The 21793-nt window shown below is 33.6% G+C and overlaps 1 protein-coding gene across 1 annotated transcript in view; it reads right to left on the minus strand.

Moving 5' to 3' along the window:
* The window catches only part of LOC136968336 (ATP-binding cassette sub-family C member 4-like), a gene marked incomplete at its 3' end in the record, with an annotated part of 68551 nt that overhangs the window by 35171 nt on the left and 11587 nt on the right, over positions 1-21793 (minus strand). The window contains exons 2-6 of the mRNA XM_067262336.1: positions 16526-16636; positions 9006-9111; positions 8709-8927; positions 3542-3631; positions 2187-2350 (exon numbers count right to left, since the gene is read on the minus strand). Coding sequence (XP_067118437.1) covers positions 2187-2350; positions 3542-3631; positions 8709-8927; positions 9006-9111; positions 16526-16636 — 690 coding nt within the window. The remainder of the gene's footprint in view (positions 1-2186; positions 2351-3541; positions 3632-8708; positions 8928-9005; positions 9112-16525; positions 16637-21793) is intronic.

Consider the following 21793-nt stretch of genomic DNA (forward strand, 5'->3'; position numbering starts at 1 on the left):
ATTTCATTATTCAAATAAAATTCATTATTTGTAAATACGATGCATATTCATTAAAATTTGCAGTAATGTATTATACACCTATAGGAGACAGGAGTACTATACTATAGTAATTATTATAGATATAGAAATATATATTATATATAAGATTCTTATAAACAAACATGCAACAGTCAGGCCAAAGAAAGAACAGATGTACACACATTAACATTATCAGTCAAAACATTTAAATTATACTTTTCATTGCGAAAACGTCTACTGGAATTAGTCTTATTCTCCCATCCACCTCACTGGGGTCATTAGTAATGTTACAAATTAAAATATAATAAACCACTTTCGTTATAGCATACACCATTAGCGACCGATTTCTTTTAAACATAGATCCGTACTGGAAATGCAATAGTCTGACTGAATCTAAAGTATTATAGAAAACTTTGTATTGTTGGTAGCGTAATTAATACATATCGGTACACTTATTGAGAAAACTATATTCACCAAGAAAGATCCAATGCAATTGAATGAAAGTTTAGTACTATGATTACAACAATGATAAAGGAATAATTGTACAGCAAAAACATTATGATTTCTACAACAGTGAATCAATTTAAACGCACATTTAATATTTTCACAAAATTATCTATACTTTCTTGTAATACCAGTTTTGCCCTGAATCATACGGATATAAGCTCAAGCGTTTTATACGCTTTCTTTTTATAGCAGCACACTTTGCTATTCCTTTTGATTTGTTTCCGAATGCTTTTTTAATCAGTCTGATGACGATACGGTGTCTGATTATACCACGTTAAGAAAGAATAGAAAACCTAGAAAGACGTTAATTAACACATAATTGCACCAAATGAACATTTTCCGTAATTCATGAGCATATAATATTAATTTTCAAAACATACTTTATGCACAATTGCAAAAAGCTACACACGTTCCAAAAATGAAAAGCTTGTTTCTAAATATATTTTTTCGCTTATAAATACAACTATTTTATTTTTAATTGTCTACATGGACTTTACTCATTATTGGGACTTACTACAGGTGACATAATAAAGAAAATTTGTTTTTTCTGAACTAATTCTTATTCTTGTGTCAAGTCTTAACGCCAGTGTAAAGTCCTAATAATGAGTAAAGTCCATGTAGACAATTAAAAATAACGTTAGAAATGAGGACTATAAGACAATTATAATTAACTATTTTATTGTTTGATTTTTTATCCTGTGGTTGGTATGAAGAGGTTTTTAATCATAATATAGCCATAATGGGTTTGGTCAGGCCCATAATGGCATGTCTGCATATGTTGGCCCTCATCTAGAATTTGTGTATCATACATCCTATTAAAAATCTTGGGTTGCTCAACGGATTCAAGCCTTGGCATTCCAAATCTTTCTGTTAACATATTGGTCATCTTACCATTTTTAATATCATCTAATGTACAATAGATTTCGATTAAATACATTCAATTTTATATATGTTAAGTACATCAATTCCATTTCTATCAATAATTATTAAATAATGAACGATTTCTTTATTTCTTTACAGATACTTTACAATTACCGTATTTATTTGCATATAAGAGGAGGTTTTTATTCATTTATCACGGCTTCAAATTCCTAGGTCGACCTATACGCGCGAGCGATAGATTCTTTGCGTTTTTATAAATAATGTTTGTGAAGCATTTATTCGCATTTTTTACCAGATGCTTACCCTCTTGTATTTGAAAACATAAGTATTTTATCTGGGTCATTTAAATCATTGAAATTCCAAAATCATACGAGACCACGATATAAGTTTTAATTACTCCATTCCCACAAGAAAACAGATGATTATTCGGAAATCAGAGTTCGGAAAAACTCATAAGTGTAATCGATGGAGAGTGGATTCGACTGTTAAGAATTAGAAAAAACGTTCCCAATTGTCCAGCTTTACGTAAACAAATTATATTGTTGATTTCACAAGATTTTTCCTTATAATTTAAAATGCCAGTCATTTTTGTGAGGCAATATGTGAATTTACGTGCATTTGTTATTTTACTTGTGATTAAACAAAATAAAATTAGAATTGTATTAATAAATTCTAATTTTCTTTAATTTGATTTTTAAAGTTATACCTTGTCCTATTGGCCCTGTACGAGATCGTTTTATATGGAATAAATACGGTATATAATTTAAAATAATAATTACCTCAATTTTGAATATAGTTTACCAAAAGCAATTTGTATTGGAAGATAGAGAAATATGACTAAGAATCCAATTAGAATAGTCCATCCATAATATTTCCACAACATGGCTATCGAAGTACTAATGATAAAAGGCAACAAAACTAAAAATGGAAGGCAGGAAACATTCTGTAATAAATGAAAGTGTTATATATATATACACAAGATAAATAACTATTAATTCAATTAAAATTAATTTAAATTTGAGTATAATCATTTTTGAAATCATAAAATATTGTATGTCATGGGCATATTAAGTATACACAAGCTACTTTTGTATGTACATTACAAGATTAATATTCTGGCAGTTACCTTTTCAGTGTTGAAAATTATTGATAATGGCAGAATACCGGGTTTTTGTGTTTTCGAAAAATTCCAAAATTTATGTGTTATTCATATGGCAGACATTTCTCTACATTTTATATGTGCGCGTTTTACTGCATTTTTGAATCGATCATTCCCACCGTTTTATCAGTGCGAAGATTACAGAGAGCATGTCCATATAATTTTAGAAAATAGTTGAGAACTTATAACTTGTAAAACTTGCAAAACTTAACGGAATGTCTTCTTGCATACAATCGATATTCACGAGCACGTAAAATTTATTTTCCAGTCATAGAGTATGTACTGCACTGTCCTACACTTTTCGTTCTTCTCGATAGGAGTTATTCTTTTATAAATGTAATCAATACCAGAAATGACGTCAGAGCGAAAAATATCCGTGTTACAAAGGCAATCTCATGACAATAAAAAACCTTTAGATAATAACATATATCTTGCATATTATGTTGCCATACTTGTCTGGCCCAACATAATATGAAAACACTAAAATGCCTATCTAGCAGTCCTGACTTTTCCCCTATAGAGAATAGGGAATAGAATTAGATAATATAGAATTAGATTCTGATATAGAATTAAAAACGTATTAAGAGAAAGTCCACAAAAAAGTGTGGATGGTTTAAGCAAAAAAACCTTTAGATAATAACATATGTCTTGCATATTATGTTGCCATACTTGTCAAGAAAATTTAGTGTTAAATCACTGCAAATGAAGGCCAGGTTTTTGATGACATAACGAACGATCGTATGAAAGCTGTTGTATTTGTCAATTGTAAACATCTTCAGTTATAATCAATGTTTATCAATATAAAATAATTATAAGTATATAAAATTTTTCTGTTTGAAATTACTGAAGATATATTAAAATGGCTTTCTGTCCGAGGAGTTTTCAACGGGATTGTATAAACACACGGCGAAATATATGGGTTTACATAGTATATATTAATTAAACATGTTGTTTAAGACATTATTTTCAACTTACATTTAGTAATTTGCTGATGTCGTTTGCTAGGAGATTGACCATTTGTCCCACATTCGATCTTTCCAGTGACGAAAGACACAACCTGATTGCCTACAAATGTAAGTTTTATGTATAATAAATATTTTTGGAAAATATTATTATTTTCAATGAAAAATACTAGTGTAATATTTATTAAAGTTCTCAAAGAACTAATATGTTAAATTTTCTAACAATATAGACTTTTCTAAGATATAATTCATCATAAACATTTTTTGGTTTACTTCCAGTTAAAATCTTTTGAGTTTATTTTATAATCCTAATAGTAGTACTCAGCATATGACACTCCGTATTACTCTTTTCATAATTATTATTAAATAACAAATTTCTCTTGACTTTACTGAGAGCTATTGCTATAAAAGTGTTGTCAGCAGCTGAAGAGGAGTCTAGATCCAAACTGCATCCCGGAAAATAACAATTCCATGTGAGTGATTTCATTTTACATTTCAGATATTTTCCTGTGCAGTAAATCTTAATTTTATCAAATTGTGAAATTAAGAATATTGCTTCGAATATTAATAAATTGTGAGTAGTATATAGAGTTGAAACACTCTGAGATAATTTGTTAAAAATTTAACATTTTATAACTTTTATACCAGTAACGCTCATGATTTTGGGGGAAAGACGTCGAGCAGGAGAAAACACAACAGATTTTGCCATAATTGGTAAATCATTCAAGCGATTCTGATATGATTCGTATCCCAAAAACTCTTGGGACCTACAAATCACACTCATTTTAGGTCTTCCTTCAGATATACTTTTCCGCACAATTTGAACAAGCGTTTTTGAAATAAATCGCCGTTTTTATATGTATTTTATATAGATATAAAAGAATTAATATTTTTTAATATATTTATTTACGTAGGAGAATCCATATTTTTAAAGTTTTATATATTTAAGAAAATTAATATATATATATAACTTTAATATTTAAGAGATTTTAATATATAAGTTTTGTTTGATTGTTAAGAGTCTCATGGCAATTATTTAAACATCTCTCTTTAAGAGATTGGTGGCGCGATCTGTTGACTTCATGTCGCAATAATGATTAAATAAACGACAACAACTTTCTCTCTCTCTCTCTTTTATTCAAGTAAAAATCATGAGTTATAATAAAAATTATTACAATAACAATAAAATGGGTACATTTCTTAATTTACGAATTTAAAATAAAGGGTTACAATAATTTTAAAAAATGATTAAATTTTCTTAATTTACGAATTAAACAGAACGAGTCACAATAATACAAAATGGTTACATTTCTTCATTTAAATTAAATAAAAAACACTAGTGCGCATGCGCAAAAACATAATGAAACCAAATCGCGAATTTAAAATTATTTTATTTGAAAAAATGGAAGAGTGCAGTGACGATATGCTACCTGCAATCCATTGGACTGCGTTTTCTCGACTCAATGAGACATTATTAGTTCCGTACGCCTTCTCTAGATCCTTGTTCCCTTGCATCAAGTTGGCAGAAGAATCTGCTAAAGCACAAAAGTTTCCATTGACCATTAAAATTCTATACTCTGTAGATTTCCGACTACAGTTTATATCAAAAGTGAAACATTTCCGATGAATGCTTACAGCAAAGGAATCTTACCATCATTTCAGCTTAAAAATTCTAGACAAATCCAGCAGAACATTCAACAATTTTGACAAATTTTCACTAACTCAGAAAAACATAATCCTCACTGTGGACCCGAAAATAATATTCCAAAAATGTATTTTGAATACGAAGGTAAAAAACAATAAATTACATTTTTTTTCGAAAATTTTTTTGTCTTCTTTTTATTTAATAATAACACAATCATTAATTGTAAATAATATATTTTTAAGTTCGTTGATCTAAAAAAACAAGTTGCAACACGAAAAAAAGTTTTAAAACTTCATTGACCTGGATGGAAAAAAAATATTTTTTTCATGAACAGATGGCGCCAGGAGATGTTTGTAAAAACCAACAAAGCTATATATAAAAATATTATTTTTGTTAATGTTGGTCTAAAAACAAGTTGCAACATGAAAAAAATATAAAAGTTCATTGGTCTAATCAATAGCGTCATAAAAAAATATAAAAAAAGCTTATTGGTCTAAAAACAAAACTAATTGATTGCGTCATACAAAAAATATCATTGGTCTAAAACAAATCAATTCCATCATATAAAGCACTACAAACTAAAGTTAGGTTAGTATTATATTAACATCGAAAGAAGACAAGTCAATCATTTCATTAAAAAATGGGGGCAAAAAACATAGCTGCTCTCTCACAAATTAAATTCAAATGTTGATTGGAAAGATTTCTCTAGATTAAATTTAACGGAAGATGTAATAAGACGACTTAAAACTAGAGTTGATTGGGATATTATTTCTGAAAAAAATCTTGGTAATGATTTTATTCATGAGTTCCAACATAAATTAAACTGGGATAAAATGTGGAAAAGCAGACATTACTCTCCTTGATTTTTTAAACAAGTATGTTCATCGAATTAACTGGGATAATGTTTGTCATTATCAGAAGTTAACAGATAACTTTTGAGTGAACATTGTGATCGTCTAAACTGGAATCTTGTGTCTCAATATCAAAAACTGACACAACATTTCATTTTAAGTTTTAAACATTACTCAATATGACACTTGTTTGTAAACATCAACAATTGCACAAAGACACTATTAAAGCACTTGAAAACCATGTGGATTGGGAAATTATTTCAGAATATCAAGATTTATTCGAAAGATTTATGGAAGATTTCAAGCATAAATTGGATTGGTGTGGCATCATTAGTAATCAGAAACAACTGACAACCAAATTTATATTGAATAACTATCAATTTGTTCTACTTAATGTTTAGCGAAAATATGTAAAAGGCTTTAATTTTTTTAAAATATAATTAATACATTTATACACTTATGTTTTTTTGTATACTGACTGCTTATTTCCGAATTGATTTAAATGTTCTTTTTGTTTTAATAAAAAAGATAAGAGTATCATTGCTGTCAATTATTTAAAAAAAAACACATATATATAGTGTAGAAGAATACATAATTTTGAAATAGCGAATAGTGTGTTCCGATTCGTGACGGTACGCATCATGCGTTATTTCTTTTGATATTTAAATCGTTGATGGAAAAATTATAAAATATTATTATATAAAAATTATATAATTTTTTAGTCAACAGATGGCGCTACCAATCTCGTAAGGAGAGATTTTTAAACCATCGCCATGAGACTCAACAATGAAACAAAACTTATATATATAAAAATCTCTTAAATATTAAAGTTAATATATATATATAATTCTCTTAAATTTATATAACTTTTTAAAATATTGATTCTCTTAAGGAAAAAAAGAGATGTATAAACTTATATAGAGATGTAACAAAACTTATATATAAAAATATTAATTGTCATAAATATATATAAAACTTTAAAAATATGGATTCTCCTACATAAATAAATATATTTAAAAATATTAATTCTCTTATATCTATATAAAATACATATAAAAACGGCGATTTATTTCAGAAACGCTTGTTCAAATCGTGCGGAAAAGTATATCTGAGGGGGTACCTAAAATGAGTGTGATTTGTAGGTCCCAAGAGTTTTTGGGATACGAATTATATCAGAATCACTTGAGCGATTTACCAATTATGGCAAAATCCGTAGTGTTTTTGCTCCTGCTCAACGTCTTTCCCTCGAAATCATGAGCGTTACTGGTATAAAAGTTATAAAATGTTAAATTTTTAACAAATTATCTCAGTGACTCTCAACTCTATACTCATGTATTAAAGTTTAGGTGGCCTGTCCAAGGCGGAGCCAAACTCGCTTCATCCGCCGGGGACTCTACCCAAAGTGATTGCCAACAGTAAAATGGGCACTGGGAACAAGGCCAGAGATAGGGCCAGCAGTTCCAAAAACATAGCCAGTGCTGCCTGACCCAAAGGCTATACTAGGCATATGTTTGCTCCCTTGATCCAAAAGCCAGACCAAAGTGCAGATACACATTTGATCTTAGCCAAAAAAGGCCAAGAAGCGATCAACTCTATACTACTATTGTGCAATTGAGAAAAAATGAAAATGTAATATTGCTTCGTTTGATCAAAGGGCAATTCGTAAATTGGTATTCTTTAGTTTTTCTCCGCTATGTATTTTCATGTTGATGGTAACTTTTTAGCATAAGACACCCATTCATTATTCTCCTGTATATTTCCAACTTTTCTGTACTCATCCCTAATGGGAATGCACCGGTTGTATGATGTCAGCCTTCTCCCATTTTACAATTGAGCGTTCTACTTGCTCCATGGTGGACAACTAAGTGCAACACTGTTCTTAAACGATATCAAAAAAAGATATTGTTTAAGGCGTACTTCGACATTTTGTTTTTGTGATTTTGATGTTTTCTTTTTGATTCTCAACTGTCTGTTTTCTTATGCAATTCTATAGACTCCTGCTTGTGTTTCTTTAACTTTTTTTTCCTTGATCATATCTAAAAAGTTTTTAAATGGTGGATGCTTGTCTAAACCTCAGTTAATGGAGGAGTGTCTAAACGCTAGGGACTTTGAAAGATTACCATCAGCATGGAAATACATGATGGAGAAAAACTAAAGTATATGAATTTAAAGATTGCCCTTTGGTCAAACGAAGAAATATTACATTTTCATTTTTAACTTTACATTCTATATTAACACATTTATTGTAATTATATTTTATGTTTCATAATTGATTATTAATGTAATTTGATTTTTTGTAACGTTGTTTTTTTAAAAAGTTGTTTAATGTTATTTTATTGATATTTAAATTTATTATATTCGAAATTCTGTTAGAATGTTATGTTCTAACAATAGAATTTAATATAACGCATGAAGATGGCTTGTAGAACCAGCCGAGAACGTTCGTGATTATTAAACGTTTTCCTTGGTAAAATAAGGTGTTGTATATGGTTTATATAAACTGATATTTCAAATTACTTTCAAAGATAAAATTACAGAACAATCGATTGCTGGCAGAAGTCGTTTACAAACAGTTTGCATTTGATTTTAATTTGTTTGATCCATTTAATAAAACTTCACTTTTGTATGAAGAATATAAAAGCAATACAGTTCATCACTTATAATACATTATATTTGCTACTCACCTTCCTATATGTAAGAGTACAGAAAGCTATTTTTAACTTCATTGCATGTAATTCAGTTATAAACACATTAATATTAAATGTAAACATATAAATCGCCATTAGGCTAAAAAATCCCGCAACTGTAGCATAAAAATTGTATTGATTCGATTCCTGTCTGTTCTCAAAATAATTTATTATTAATCCTGCAAAGTATGCTTGGCCTGCAATTAACATCGTTATCTGCAAATGAAGATAAATATCAGTTATTTAAATTATTTAGTACAATTTTTACGTCGTTCAAATCAGTTGTCATAATACCTGAATGAGTGAAAGTAACATTATTATTAAGTATTTCCAACCAACGAAACGTAATAAAGCTTTCAGTATGCTTGAATTCTCTTTCTGCAATTCTCTGTTCCATTCTCTGAAAAGAAATTGCAATAAAGCCTAAAAATTAATAACAATATTTGAATCAACGAACTATTCTAGAATTTTGTTTATAGTTATGAATCAATATAATGCTTTTAAACTACCATTTTAATTTGAAATACAGTAAAAGGTTATTAATCTAGCACGTGAAGATCTGGAATGTCTATTATTAATCGGCCACGCTAGTATTCTGTTATTCAAAATGTACAGTAGCGAACCGAAAATCGGAATCAATTGGGGACTGGGGTTGTTCAGATTAGGGATTTGTTCCAATTACGGTTTTTTGTACGTAAAAAATATACTGATATTAACCGTGTCCGATGTTCAAATTTTTCTTCCGTTGCGTGTCGCTTCCGTGTTGAATTTTTTGTCGATTTTAAGCGTAACGAAAATTTTTTATAATAATCAATCGAGGCTATCGTATCGTTAAAAATTATTTTCTGAGCATTTTGTACAAACAAAATAGAATATATTGAAGAATATAAAAACATGAAAATGTATACTTTAGAAGTAAATTTAAAAATCAAAAAAATCGTTCGATTCAGCACGACACAGTCCGACTGAATATTCGTGCGCGATTACCGGCGATTCCGATTACCGGGGTTCCGATATTACGAGTCTCTACTGTATTTAGACACGTCTTATGCTAAAGATCTGGGAGCCAAACTCAAAACTAAAATGGGGATTGCTTCTATATACGTCATTATAAGAAGAGGAATGTAATGTTAACACAGTATAACCATGTAATGTTTCATTTTAAAAATGGCCCGTGAATAAATAGCATACCTAAACAGATCACAGATTTGCAGCAGCTTCTGTTGTTACAGAATGCACAATGTGTGCAGCGAACAGATGGCGTTTAACTTATATAATTTTGTATTATATACACAACTCTTAAATATTTTTGCGTTTTCAACACCCAGACTTCCCTCTAAATAAGTACCCAACATGCTAAAAGAACTGCGTATATCAAAATAAATAAACAAATGAAAATATAGTTAACAAAGTTAACCACGAGGAATACATTGTTTAAGTTCCATTTTTTTTTCTATTATATATTTCCACTCTGTTGGAAGCGCATGCATTTAGGCAACGGTTTTTTTTTTATTTTGCTCTTTTAAATTTCCGCCTTTTCCATATCCAATGCAATGGATGGAGAGTGCACTGTGTCAATGTAGTTTGATTCCTCCCACTTTACAACCGCTCCTTCGGTCTGTGTGCCATGATCGCTAGGATTGTGTTGTTGTGTCCTTTTTCAACGTTGTATTTATGTTCTCGCAAACGTAATACAAATTTCTTCTAGTCACACACATACGCCTCTGCGATTCCTAACTGTTGGTTCCTAAATGGTATTTTATATACTCTAGGTTTCTCTTCCTATTATATGCTGTCTTTACTGTATCTTTAACAATATTTTGTTTTCTTTTATAGATCATTTTTAGTTTTTATAGAAAAAAAGCGAAAGTCATTAAGACAGTCACTCTCTATCCATTTATTTTACACGAATGGAGCTTACAAGATTTCCGCCATCTTGGAAGTTGTAAGTCGGCAGAGGCCTCTAAGTCTTCCTATCCTTTCCAAGATAGTCCCAAAAAAAGGAATTTTCCTGGTTCGCGAATGACAGTTACCTCGACGAACACAGGATGATGCTGTTGACTTCCGGTGATAAGAAGCTGTCGATCCGAGGACCAGATATAGAGACGAAGATGGGCACGAGACACATACACAACCAATTGATTTGACACTTTTGGGAGAAGCCGGCGCGTCTTCGAAATCCCGGGTTATTTTTCATTTCTATCCTCGATCGCTATTCCGATTGGTCACTTTTCCTCGTTCTTGCTTTCAAAGAAGTTGATCGTTGATCACTCGTTACAGAGTGTAACGAGACATCAGCTTAGATCACGGGAGAGGTCAAAATCGATATTTAATTCGACTCCCCAACCGGAGATGGTCGATATTAGAACTTACATTCTTTCATAAGTTCACGTCGTATTTTCATACGAAAAATTATTTTAACGCGAATTTCAGTAAAGATTCACAAACTTCCGATATAAACGGAAAGTCATATTATTGCAATTCAAAAATCTTTCCCCGAAAGGAGTTAGATATAAGACCGGCACGACTCTCTTATTAATAGGAAAAGTATGTCGTATAGGATCAATACATTACTAATCTGAGGTGGAAAGCATATTTGAAATTACATAAATTAAAAATTGCTATCCGGCATTGAGACGATATCACAATAAATAATTGCTCATTATATTTAATTCCTCATCATTCAAGAGTTTATAAAACACAGACATTTAAAAGTGTGACGTTCATTTCCTGTCTTTATGGTAAAAGCCTCTTTAGATTTAACTCTTTACGTTGTTAAATAAAATTTTCTTCGTACAGGTAGGCCTCCTACCATCATTGGTACCAGTTACATACGCGGTTTAGGGTAGTTTAGAAATTTGTCAGAAACGAAATTATCTTTCAACATAACAGAAAAAACTCGCAAACGGATCGCATAAGTGCAGTGGAACTTGATGAAACAAGCTCAGATCTTGAAATAAGGCCAGTCAAAACATTCTCGAACAACTAAATAAGTGACGATGAGAAACTGAATTGTGAGCATAACATTAGTTTCTTTTTGATTTGACTTGAAATCATAATCTTTTTACTTTTTATATGATGTTGAATTTTATTTAAGCTTTTTATGTAAATAAATTTAAAAAATGATGAAAATGTTACGCCATAAAAGGCAGTTTTTCTCTTTTTACAACTGAATTCCAGATTTTGTATTAAGTTGGTGTCTCCTATAACGCGATTTCCCACAACGCGGTATTCTCAGAGAACGTATCTACCGCATTGTAAGAGGTCTACCTGTATTTATTTCCATTATTTTCATATATGGTTATATTGTGACATCTGACACGTAACAAACATCAGCACATGAGGAAATTACTTATAATATTAACAATTCAAAAAATAAAACACTGGAACTATGCTACTGTATTTTGGGGCCATCCATAAATTACGTAAGGTATTTTGGAGTGGGTAGGGGTCAAGAATTTATTAGGATTTCTTACTGAGAGGTAGGAGGTAATAGATCTCGTCTTACGTAATATTTTTATTTTTTGATCTCGTTGAGTGGTGGAGTTTTGAATTTGGCTTCAATTTGGCGGTTTCTATTAAGAACGCTCGTTGTACTAACGCCATCCCGTATGACGTAATAGAATAATAAGGCAAGCAAACTCACGCTCTACACAATTTTATCGTGGAAGAAAGGCCGTGTGGTTTCTCTCTTTTTTTTTATTAGAATAAGTGCACCACTTCTTTGACATGTTTTACACTATGAATAGATGAACCAAACCAATCATGATACAAAGTAACATAAAATTAGTATTTGCTTTTAGTGAAAACTAAAATGTATACTTGAAATCATAAATTATAAATATAGTCAAACCTGTTTTTATGCGGTGGATAGGGACCGCTTAAAAAACGCATAAAAAAATCGCACGAAACTTCACGAGTGGCTATAAAAAATAGTTTTCGCAGCACAATTAAAAAAATATATTCTTTTAATGCGGTGAATCGAAACCGCATAAAAAAAGTTTCACATAAAAAATAACTCGTTTTAACATCGTAGTCTTAGTTTCTAAGGAAATTACCTTCCTCTTCGCTTTGTTTTTGCCCTTATTCATTTTCAGGGATTATGTCTGAACATAAAATAAAAATCCTAAAATTTTATATCTAAATAGAAAAATAATACAGTACTGTACATTTACCTTCAATTTACGCTTTGAAATGAATCTTATCTTAACGGTCAGGATGTGAAGCACTTTGAAGGTTTAAATTAACGTAATTAAAACAGACGTAGAATTTATTGACAAACAGATATCAGCACTTGACTGCATCGTCTTGTCTATCGCCTTTGTTGTCCAGGTGGTGTTTTGTTGACTTACAAAATAAATTATTTCATTTTTCGCATATTCATGTAATAATATTACTATATTAAGTTTATTTAGCTATAATAAGTCAACGTGAGGACATGACAAAACGCACGAGACTAGTCGCCAACTATACCGCACAAATAAAAAATCGCACAAAAAAAACCGCACAAATAAAAAATCGCATAAAAAATCGCACAAATAAAAAATTGCACAAAAAAACAGGTTTGACTGTAATGTTTTCTTTTATATTTTTTTGAACATAATTGTAAAAAGCATCAAACAGTGGCTTCTGAACAAGCTTATCCAGTGGACATGGCCACCTGAAACCAAGCATAAAGATTTCTAATTTTAGAATAAAGCTTGGACTCCACATTATCTGAAAACAGAAACTCAGAAACAGAACTGAAACATATAGCGTTTTCATTTCAGTTCTGTTTTCGTTTTACCTTGACGAAGTGAAATGAACGTTACGTGGAAATGCGCCATCTGTTGGTCAGTTCTGTAATTGTCATAAAGGGTCAAACATGGACGACATTATGAATTTTGCCACTTTATTAACAGTTCGAAATTGTTAATAATCTTTGAATTATTTACATTTTTTGTCGTACAGACATCTGTATTTTCTAACTTCTTCGATGAATAATTCCAAATCTATCTGTTTCCTCGTCTTTTTTGCTACACTTTCCGCAATTACCACAATCAAACTAGACGTGACTAATACACGTGACTACGCGTCACAAATCCTTGCGTTTTTATTGGTTGCAGCAAGACAGAAGCGCGGAAAGAAAACGGAAAAGTTAAATAATTTTTAACTATGCTTTCAGTCTTGTTTCTGTCCAACTGAACGTTCCAAAACTGAAAGTTTCATCAGTTTCGCTTTCAGTTTTACGATTACGTCGCGGATTCCAGTAATGTACAGTCCAGGCTTAAGTCTATCTTGATCATAAGTTGTACAATAATAGATCATATGGTTGACAGTGTGTAAAGCAAAAGCAAGAAACAGTTTCTGGCCGGTTATACATCGCCAGGTAGCTTCTAAAATTATCATGCTTAATAAGTAGTTGAGCAGTAGCAAACGTTAAATCTCTAAGTGGTGATGAGAACCTGCAATCAACACTAGGAAAATAAAGTCTTGTTATTCTACCAGTTTTATTGCTCAAGCATTGTTGATTTCTCTTTTGCATAACGTTGTCATGAATAATTTTTAAGGCTGCTACATGAGAGAGGGATGTGAGTGTAGTCCAAGTCAGTGTTCTTTGCAGCTGACTTAACCTCAAAGTCAGCTTTTTCATCTCCTAGTATGCCAGTATGACCAGGAACAAATATAAAAGTTATCATATTTACAAGATTTTTAATATTGTGCTGGATATATGTGATTTTATTGCTATTGCAATTGGAATTTAATAAAGCTTTTAAGACAGACTGAGACTCACCGTAATTGTTGATAGACAGAGGTTTGTTTGGTAGTGAAGTGACCCACAGCTTGGTAGACAGCATCTTTAGCTTGATATGTGGGGGTATCTGTACCTTCCACTTATTTCGGGCAAAGTATGTCAGTTTGGAGAAAGATACAGATACTTGAGCCGACATGAAGAAGGCTTTCATCTAGATATTAATGTCTGCATGGTTATCTATGGAGGAAGCAGATGAAACCAAATTTACCCTGGGGATAACCTTGTTTACAGGGCAATGAACAGAGATAGGATAATTGCAATGTGGTAGCATATGAACAGCCGTAGATAAGAGTAGAGACTGTTGTTGAGCCTTGATGTTTATGTAATAGTTTAGAATCTTTTCTACAATACATAGTGGCAAAGGGATGAGCTCTGCTAGCATCAGAGAGGCATTAGTAGAAACAGTTGTGCAGCACTTCGAAATTCTGATGGAAAACTGTCTTTGAAGGGAGAATAATTTACTGGCTACTGAATTTTTACTAGTTACATGATTCCAGCTAGAGGCCCCGTAAAGCAGCATTGGTTGCATTGCCCATTATATAGAGTTTTACAAGCTTTATGATTTTATCCCCAGGTGCATGTAGCACATTTTAGTAGCATGTAGTTTATTTTCTTGGCTTTAGCCAAGATGTAATTAATATGACATCAGAATGTGGTTTCTCTCTATTCTCTCTTGTTTCATTTTGTATGACGTTTCTCTTTATACGTGCACTAGTCGATCTGTCAAAGTTTTTTGCGTCCTTTTATGGAAATTAAAATTAATATAAAAATGACATTGACTATTGATAATATTATGACGTTGATTACTGACAATAATAATAATAATAAGACTGTTAATGATTAAAAAATAAAATTCTTAAAATAAATGGTTCGTTCGAATTCATTAAATTTTTATATTTTTACATTTGTTCACATAAAGTCTTTTATAAATAATAGTACATATTAATTAACTAATAATTATTAAATATTTTGGACCTAAGGTTTGTAGGGTTTCATAAACAAATTTATTTTTTATAAATTTTTCTATAAAATTATGCCTAAATATTACGTAAGATAGAGAAGGGGAGAGAGAAGATCAAAGAAAATACAGTAGAGCATCTATTATCCGACTTAATTGGGGACTGGGGTTGATCGGTTAACTGAAAAGTCGGATAACCGAAAAGTATGAAAAAATACATTATTAGTATAGTGTATTAGGCCTGGTTTAAGTACTAACCTCCCTTTCATGGTCAAGCCAGTGCTGCCAGCTAAAACATGCAAAAATTTAACAAAAAATAATATTAAAGTAGCCAAGACATAATCAAATATTGTAGTGCCACATCACTAGCGGACATTTGAATTTGCCGACTAGAACGCAGTCGGTTAACCGATAAGTCGGTTAATCGAGGGTCGGATAATCGGTGTTCTACTGTATTACGGTTTCTTACACGGGGGTGGGTGGGGGTCTAGAATGGCCGAAATTGCCCTTACGAAATTTATGGACGGCCCCTTTAAGATAATATAAGATTGTCCTTTTCTTCTATGTGCAGTATCGTCCTAAGTTTATTCGCTTGTGAGGACGTGAAAATAAATGTGAAGAAAAAAAGTCTTATTTAACGACGTAAAACAATAAAATCTACAGAAGCTTGTTTTCGCTAAACAGGATATGACGTCACAAGTTTTAATTTCTTGTTTTATACGTTTTAAACGTCAGGAATAATAATAGTAATAATAATACCAATAATAATACCAATACTGTGGTAAAATAATAAAATAATAATGTTACTCATAAAAAACCAAAACTACCTCTAAACTAAAATTTCAATGATTCGAAGTTTATCGTGTAGTTGCAGTATTTAGCTTCTTATCTATCGCCTCTGAGACATGAAACTTCCGAAAACATAAGGTAAACACTCAATTCTTAGTGTTCCAATTTTTACTATTTAATGTGATTTAGACTTATCGAAACGATAAATAAAGCTAATTGAATCAAGTAGCAGCAACTGAAATATCAATGTCCACGAGTAAATAATTAACTTACTTCTGAAGCAAATCTCCAAGATACTCCGAAGTATGATATTTCGAAATTTCGTATAAATCTTCTTCTTTCAAAACTCGCTTTCTTCCCTCGTTTATTAATGGAAAAATCCAACTGGAAAAAATAATATAATTATTTTTCTTGTTTACCGTAATTTTCTTCTACTGATAATTCTGAAATTGTTATAATTATAGTCAACTTACCGTACAACACAATGAACGACGTTTATCAACACAAATAATTTATCGTAATCATTTGTTGAAATTAAAAAATTTTTATTTTCTAACTTTAAAGATTGTTTCGAATTTCTGACTATTTAAAACGCATACAGGATATTGTCAGCATTAAACAATTATATCTGACTGAATGCGCTTAAACAAGATAAAAACATAGGAATGAAGTTTTCACATCGAACTAGTTAAATTAAATAAAATAGCTAATCAAAGTGACAGAAGAAAGCGAAGTACGATAGCGTTATCTCTTTACAACTGAAATATGAAGTTAGCTTTGTGGGAAACATTCGATACAATACATATTTCCCGTGCTAAATCTACATAACAACGTGCTATATAACAATGATAGTGTGGGAAACGCCGGGAGGTAGGACGGAAGTCGGACCTCCTTGTTCTCGGCGAATAGGTCGGCAAGACCCGCCCCACTGTCAAGGATGGCTAATTTTGCGCAATATCCCGACTTGTTGGGATCGGTCAGTTACTTGTCAGGTCGAGTGGAGGAGTGTGTGGAATCGTTGATAAAGAAAGGCAATATCCGTATAACAGGACAACACAGATAATGGTTTATTGGAACATAGGAACTACTACAGAAACGCTACGCATCCCGTCCCTAATCGCGGGAGAGAGAGAGCTCACAATGGTTAGGGGATTCATACCTCTCGGTGATCGTTTTTGATCGAGGATGTTCGTCGACTCGGGCGTTTTCCTGGCGGTTCGACAGGTGGGCGGCAGGATTGGCTTGTCGGCGGAGGCTTCGGCGTCTCGACTTGGCTTTCCAATCGGATACGGTGTCGCCGGGCAGTTCGTCTTCTTCGGACGTCAGCTACCCCGTTCTTAGAGATCTCCCCCCTATTTATACTCTAAGTCCCTTCCGCCACGATCACCAATCGCGATAGAGGATGATGACTTGAATTCCGTGACTCAGGTCGGATCCTGAGAAGGGAAGTGAGTTTGACAGCGGAAGATTGTACATCCTTCGAAACTTGATCGTTATCGCGGATCTCGATCGTTATCTCCCGAGAGGGCTTCGAAATAATTAAAATTTAACATTGGACCGGCTCAATTCAGTCCTTCACACTGCCTCGGACTTTCGAAATCGAACTTGGTCCTAAACGGGACCAGTTTGATTTTATTGACTGTTCGGGTGTTCGCTTTTATGGAGGGTGCTCTCTCTCAGATCGCTGAGAAATAATTCGTACGTATTTTACAGATACATCTATAAAGATACATATATAGATACATATTATAAAGCGGTACAGAGTTGATCGCGATACAGTAATAGGATATACAAAACATAGGCTGAGTTAAAACAAGTCGTTCTGTGGTCTGGTAGTATCGGATTGATACAATGGTACTTCGTCGACGTTTGTGGACGGATGCCTGTTGTTAATTAGCAGTGAATATCGGTGATTGGTTGGAGGTCTGGAGGTCGAAGACAAAGGTTGTAGTTCGAGGAAACACGTGGGTGCGTTATTTCCTTTGTTCAGTTGTTCGTCGGTTCGTACGTTGATGGGATATTACTGGATATTAGATGGCGATGGTTGACGAAAATCACAGGTAAGTTTTGATAGAATGTTGATAAAGTGCTAAGAGGAAGAAAGAATTGGTCCTCGGTTGAGGAGTAGATGGCTGGAATTTGGTGGGTTGTATGGCGAATGGTGGTAACTTTGGATAAGTAGACATCCTGTTGGCGTGGCTGTTAGCTGATACTGTCTTGGTATCCAAAAATAAAGATTAAAATATACGTAATGGCAATTAATTCATGGTTATAGGTAGAGGTATGATAACAGATAGGTAAAGTGGTGTTTTCTACTCTCTCTCTCGGGAAAATGGTTTATAACCGATATCTGGATAATAGAGACTGGGTTGAGTGTATCGCGAATATATGGAATAATGAAGGCTTGAATAAAATATCAAAATGTAATTTATTAAACTAGAGGTAACATACTAATTAAAGTAACACAATTGAATTTGAATGGCTACATAAAAGGCTACATATATGGTTAACATGGTTAAATGGTTACATATAAATGGCGATAATAATCTATATGTATAAATGGCTATAATATTCGATAATATATATAAGAATGTAGAAGCCTATATATAAATTCGGTTATATAATAATACATAAATTCGGTTAAATATAAATTTGGTTAAATATTTGGTTAAATATAACTAAATATATTCAGTCAAGATTGCGTCCGGCGATTGTGTCGGGGTCGGCGAGGTCGAGTATGGACGCCGGAAGTATACTCTAACCGGTCCCATAGGTATACGCGCACCGGACTATACGGATAGTTAATAGGAGAAGGCAACAGGTGTCGGTCTCCGCTGAGCGGAATTTGAGGCGTTGGGTTCCTCAGCGGCCGGAATGTGCTCTTGCTCCAAGTTCGCAGCTAGATTGTCTAATTGTACCTTTTGGAGGAGGTGATTTGCCTGATTAGGATTTCGTTCACGGGGGTTGGATAAACAGCAACGGTGGCGCAGTAGATAATAGCGACAACCAGATATAATGCTAATGGGAAGAAGAACAATCAGTAAGCAACTCATCAGGATGGTAATTAACGAGGGGGTCGAGGTAGTAGACGGAGGAGGTGTTGACATACGTAATAAATGGTCGAGGTCATACCGGACATTTGTCAAGGAACGCTCGGCTTTTCCAATATCGGCGGAGTTTATCACCTTGATGAGTGGAGTCTGGGGATCCTTCAAACGGGATTGCAATAACCGTATTTCGGTTTGATTGAGAATTTGTTCGATCTGAGGAACAACTAATTGTTGGGCTAGGTCCAATTGAAGGATTGACCGTCGTTGGAAGTGTCCCGTGAGGATAATCCCAGGCAAGTATCCGGTACACGCATTTGGGAGATTAATAGTGCCGGTATTATTTAATTTTCTTGTGGATGGTATAAGAGGGAAATTGCGACGTCGTGTTGGACATCGAATGGTGAGGAGGAGAGGTTTAGGCGTGGAATAAATCCAGGTACCTCGTTGATCTATTCTTTTAAAAATCGGCAAGAATTGAGGGACAATTTGTCGCGTGCAGAGATCTTTGACCTTATTTTCGATGCCACTAAATAAAGCATATTCGCAGCTTTGGGACGGCTCTCGCTGTATAGGGCTATCTAAGGAGCACATTGGGAGGTGAGCGGCTTTACAGGTGGTTAGGTCGTGACGTTGCAACAGCATGTAAGACTGTCGGTCCATCGAAAGCGCGATGACTGGATGGCGGGGTTTAAATTGTACGAAAGTGTTTAAGGAAGAAATGTAAGTAGGGAACTGTACGATTTCGTACATATCAAAGGATCCGCTTGGGGTAATCAGCGGAATTTTTGTGAAAATTCGTAATTTGCCGGGAAGGGCTATCGCTATTGTTGTAATCCACTGATAATATTTAAATAGCGTATCCAGTTGGATGGATTCGATCATTGCGTAACCGTCCGGAAGTTGAATTTGTATATCGCGGAGTTTGTGTAACATGATCTCTCGCAGAATGAAATAATGGCTTAATCGTCCCTGCTCTAAAATGTCGATTGCTTCTCGTAATTCGACCAATTGGAAATGCAGTTCTTGGATGGCAGATTCAATGGTGCGTAGGATAATTTCATAGGCGAGGTTATAACGGTATACATTCATGAGTTCTTCGAAACTTTCGATGCGCTTAAATAAAAGGAAAATTTGATAGCGATTATTTTTACTGACATTTAAGGTATCAGTGAGAAGAGTGGTTTGGCATTTTAATAAATGAATAATTCCGTCAGTGTGCTGTTTTAGGGTTTCGATCTCAGCATTTAAGGCTTCAACCTCTTCCGACGTAGCGGTACCAAAAAGAAATTTAAGTGCCTTCCCTCCGGTATCTACCAGTCCCCTCTTTTGTTTAGAGTTGTCTTTTAGAGTAACTAGTGATAAAAGCTCGTGGTATTTGCTCTGGTAATTAAGGAAAGAAGCTTTTACTAGTTGAAATCCGCCGGTGGGGAATTTCCAGGCGGTTGGATCGGAGCTATTGCTTAAAGGGCTACGCTTGCTCAGCTCTTTTAAATAATCTATTGATTCTGAGATAAACTGAACTTGTTTTTTTAAATGGTCGAAGGTAAGGTCATTGACCAATGTCCAATGGCTGGCTGTCATGAGGAAATTTCCCTGATGGATGAAAACTACTCCTTTCGTAAACTTCATAGGTGCCGATGTCGGTTGTAGGGTGGTGCATTGCATACTTAAGAACATGACGGTAAGTCGAAGGAAAATCATCGTGGCTCCCCAGTACTTCTCCCGAGGCTTTTATTCTTCCCTGAAACAGGGAAAGGTGATTATTAACATTAGAATTGTTACTCCTCGGGGGAGGGGTTTGATATCTAGAGCTACGTCAAATTAGAGCTAAGATATGGATATAAGTACATATACAAAGGTTCGGATTTCTACGAAATCGATCCTTCGAGCTTCCCTTCTCGGGTCGCAATGATAGTAGTACACCTAATTTTATGGGATTAAAGGCTAAGGCGAGGATGGTCGGCTCGTGGCGGGAGAAATAAATCGAGGAATATGGCTACGGCTGGGCCGAGGCATGACCCAGGATAGGTCTTCTACCGGTCCGCGACTTCTTAGTGCATAAGGCATCGTACTTTCTGCTTCCTCTTCTGTTTCCGATTCGGAGACTTCCTCCTCCGACGCTGTTTCGTCACTCTCCCTTTCTATTTCGTCCGATTCTGCTGCGAGGGGAATCGGTATCGAGTTTAAAATAAATTCATCCCAAGGGTCAATTGACACGGGTTGAGGAGCTTCCGGACTACTAGCATCGCGTGGGTCATCGGGCTGATCGGCTCCTAAGTCCTCGTGTAGGCGAAATTCTTTCCTAGCGGTTGTGGGTTTGATGCGATCGGCGTGCACATTTAACTTCCGTTTATTTTGTATATTCTCTATGGTAAAATTAACGGGTCCTAAGACTTCTATAATACGATAAGGTCCCGACCATCGGGCAGCTAATTTTCGTTTCAGTCCTTGCGGGATGACGACTTCCTTTAACAGTACTCTATCGCCTAAT

The sequence above is a fragment of the Centruroides vittatus genome, unplaced genomic scaffold (assembly GCF_030686945.1).
Source record: "Centruroides vittatus isolate TY-2023 unplaced genomic scaffold, ASM3068694v2 contig_1443, whole genome shotgun sequence".
Taxonomy (NCBI): domain Eukaryota; kingdom Metazoa; phylum Arthropoda; class Arachnida; order Scorpiones; family Buthidae; genus Centruroides; species Centruroides vittatus.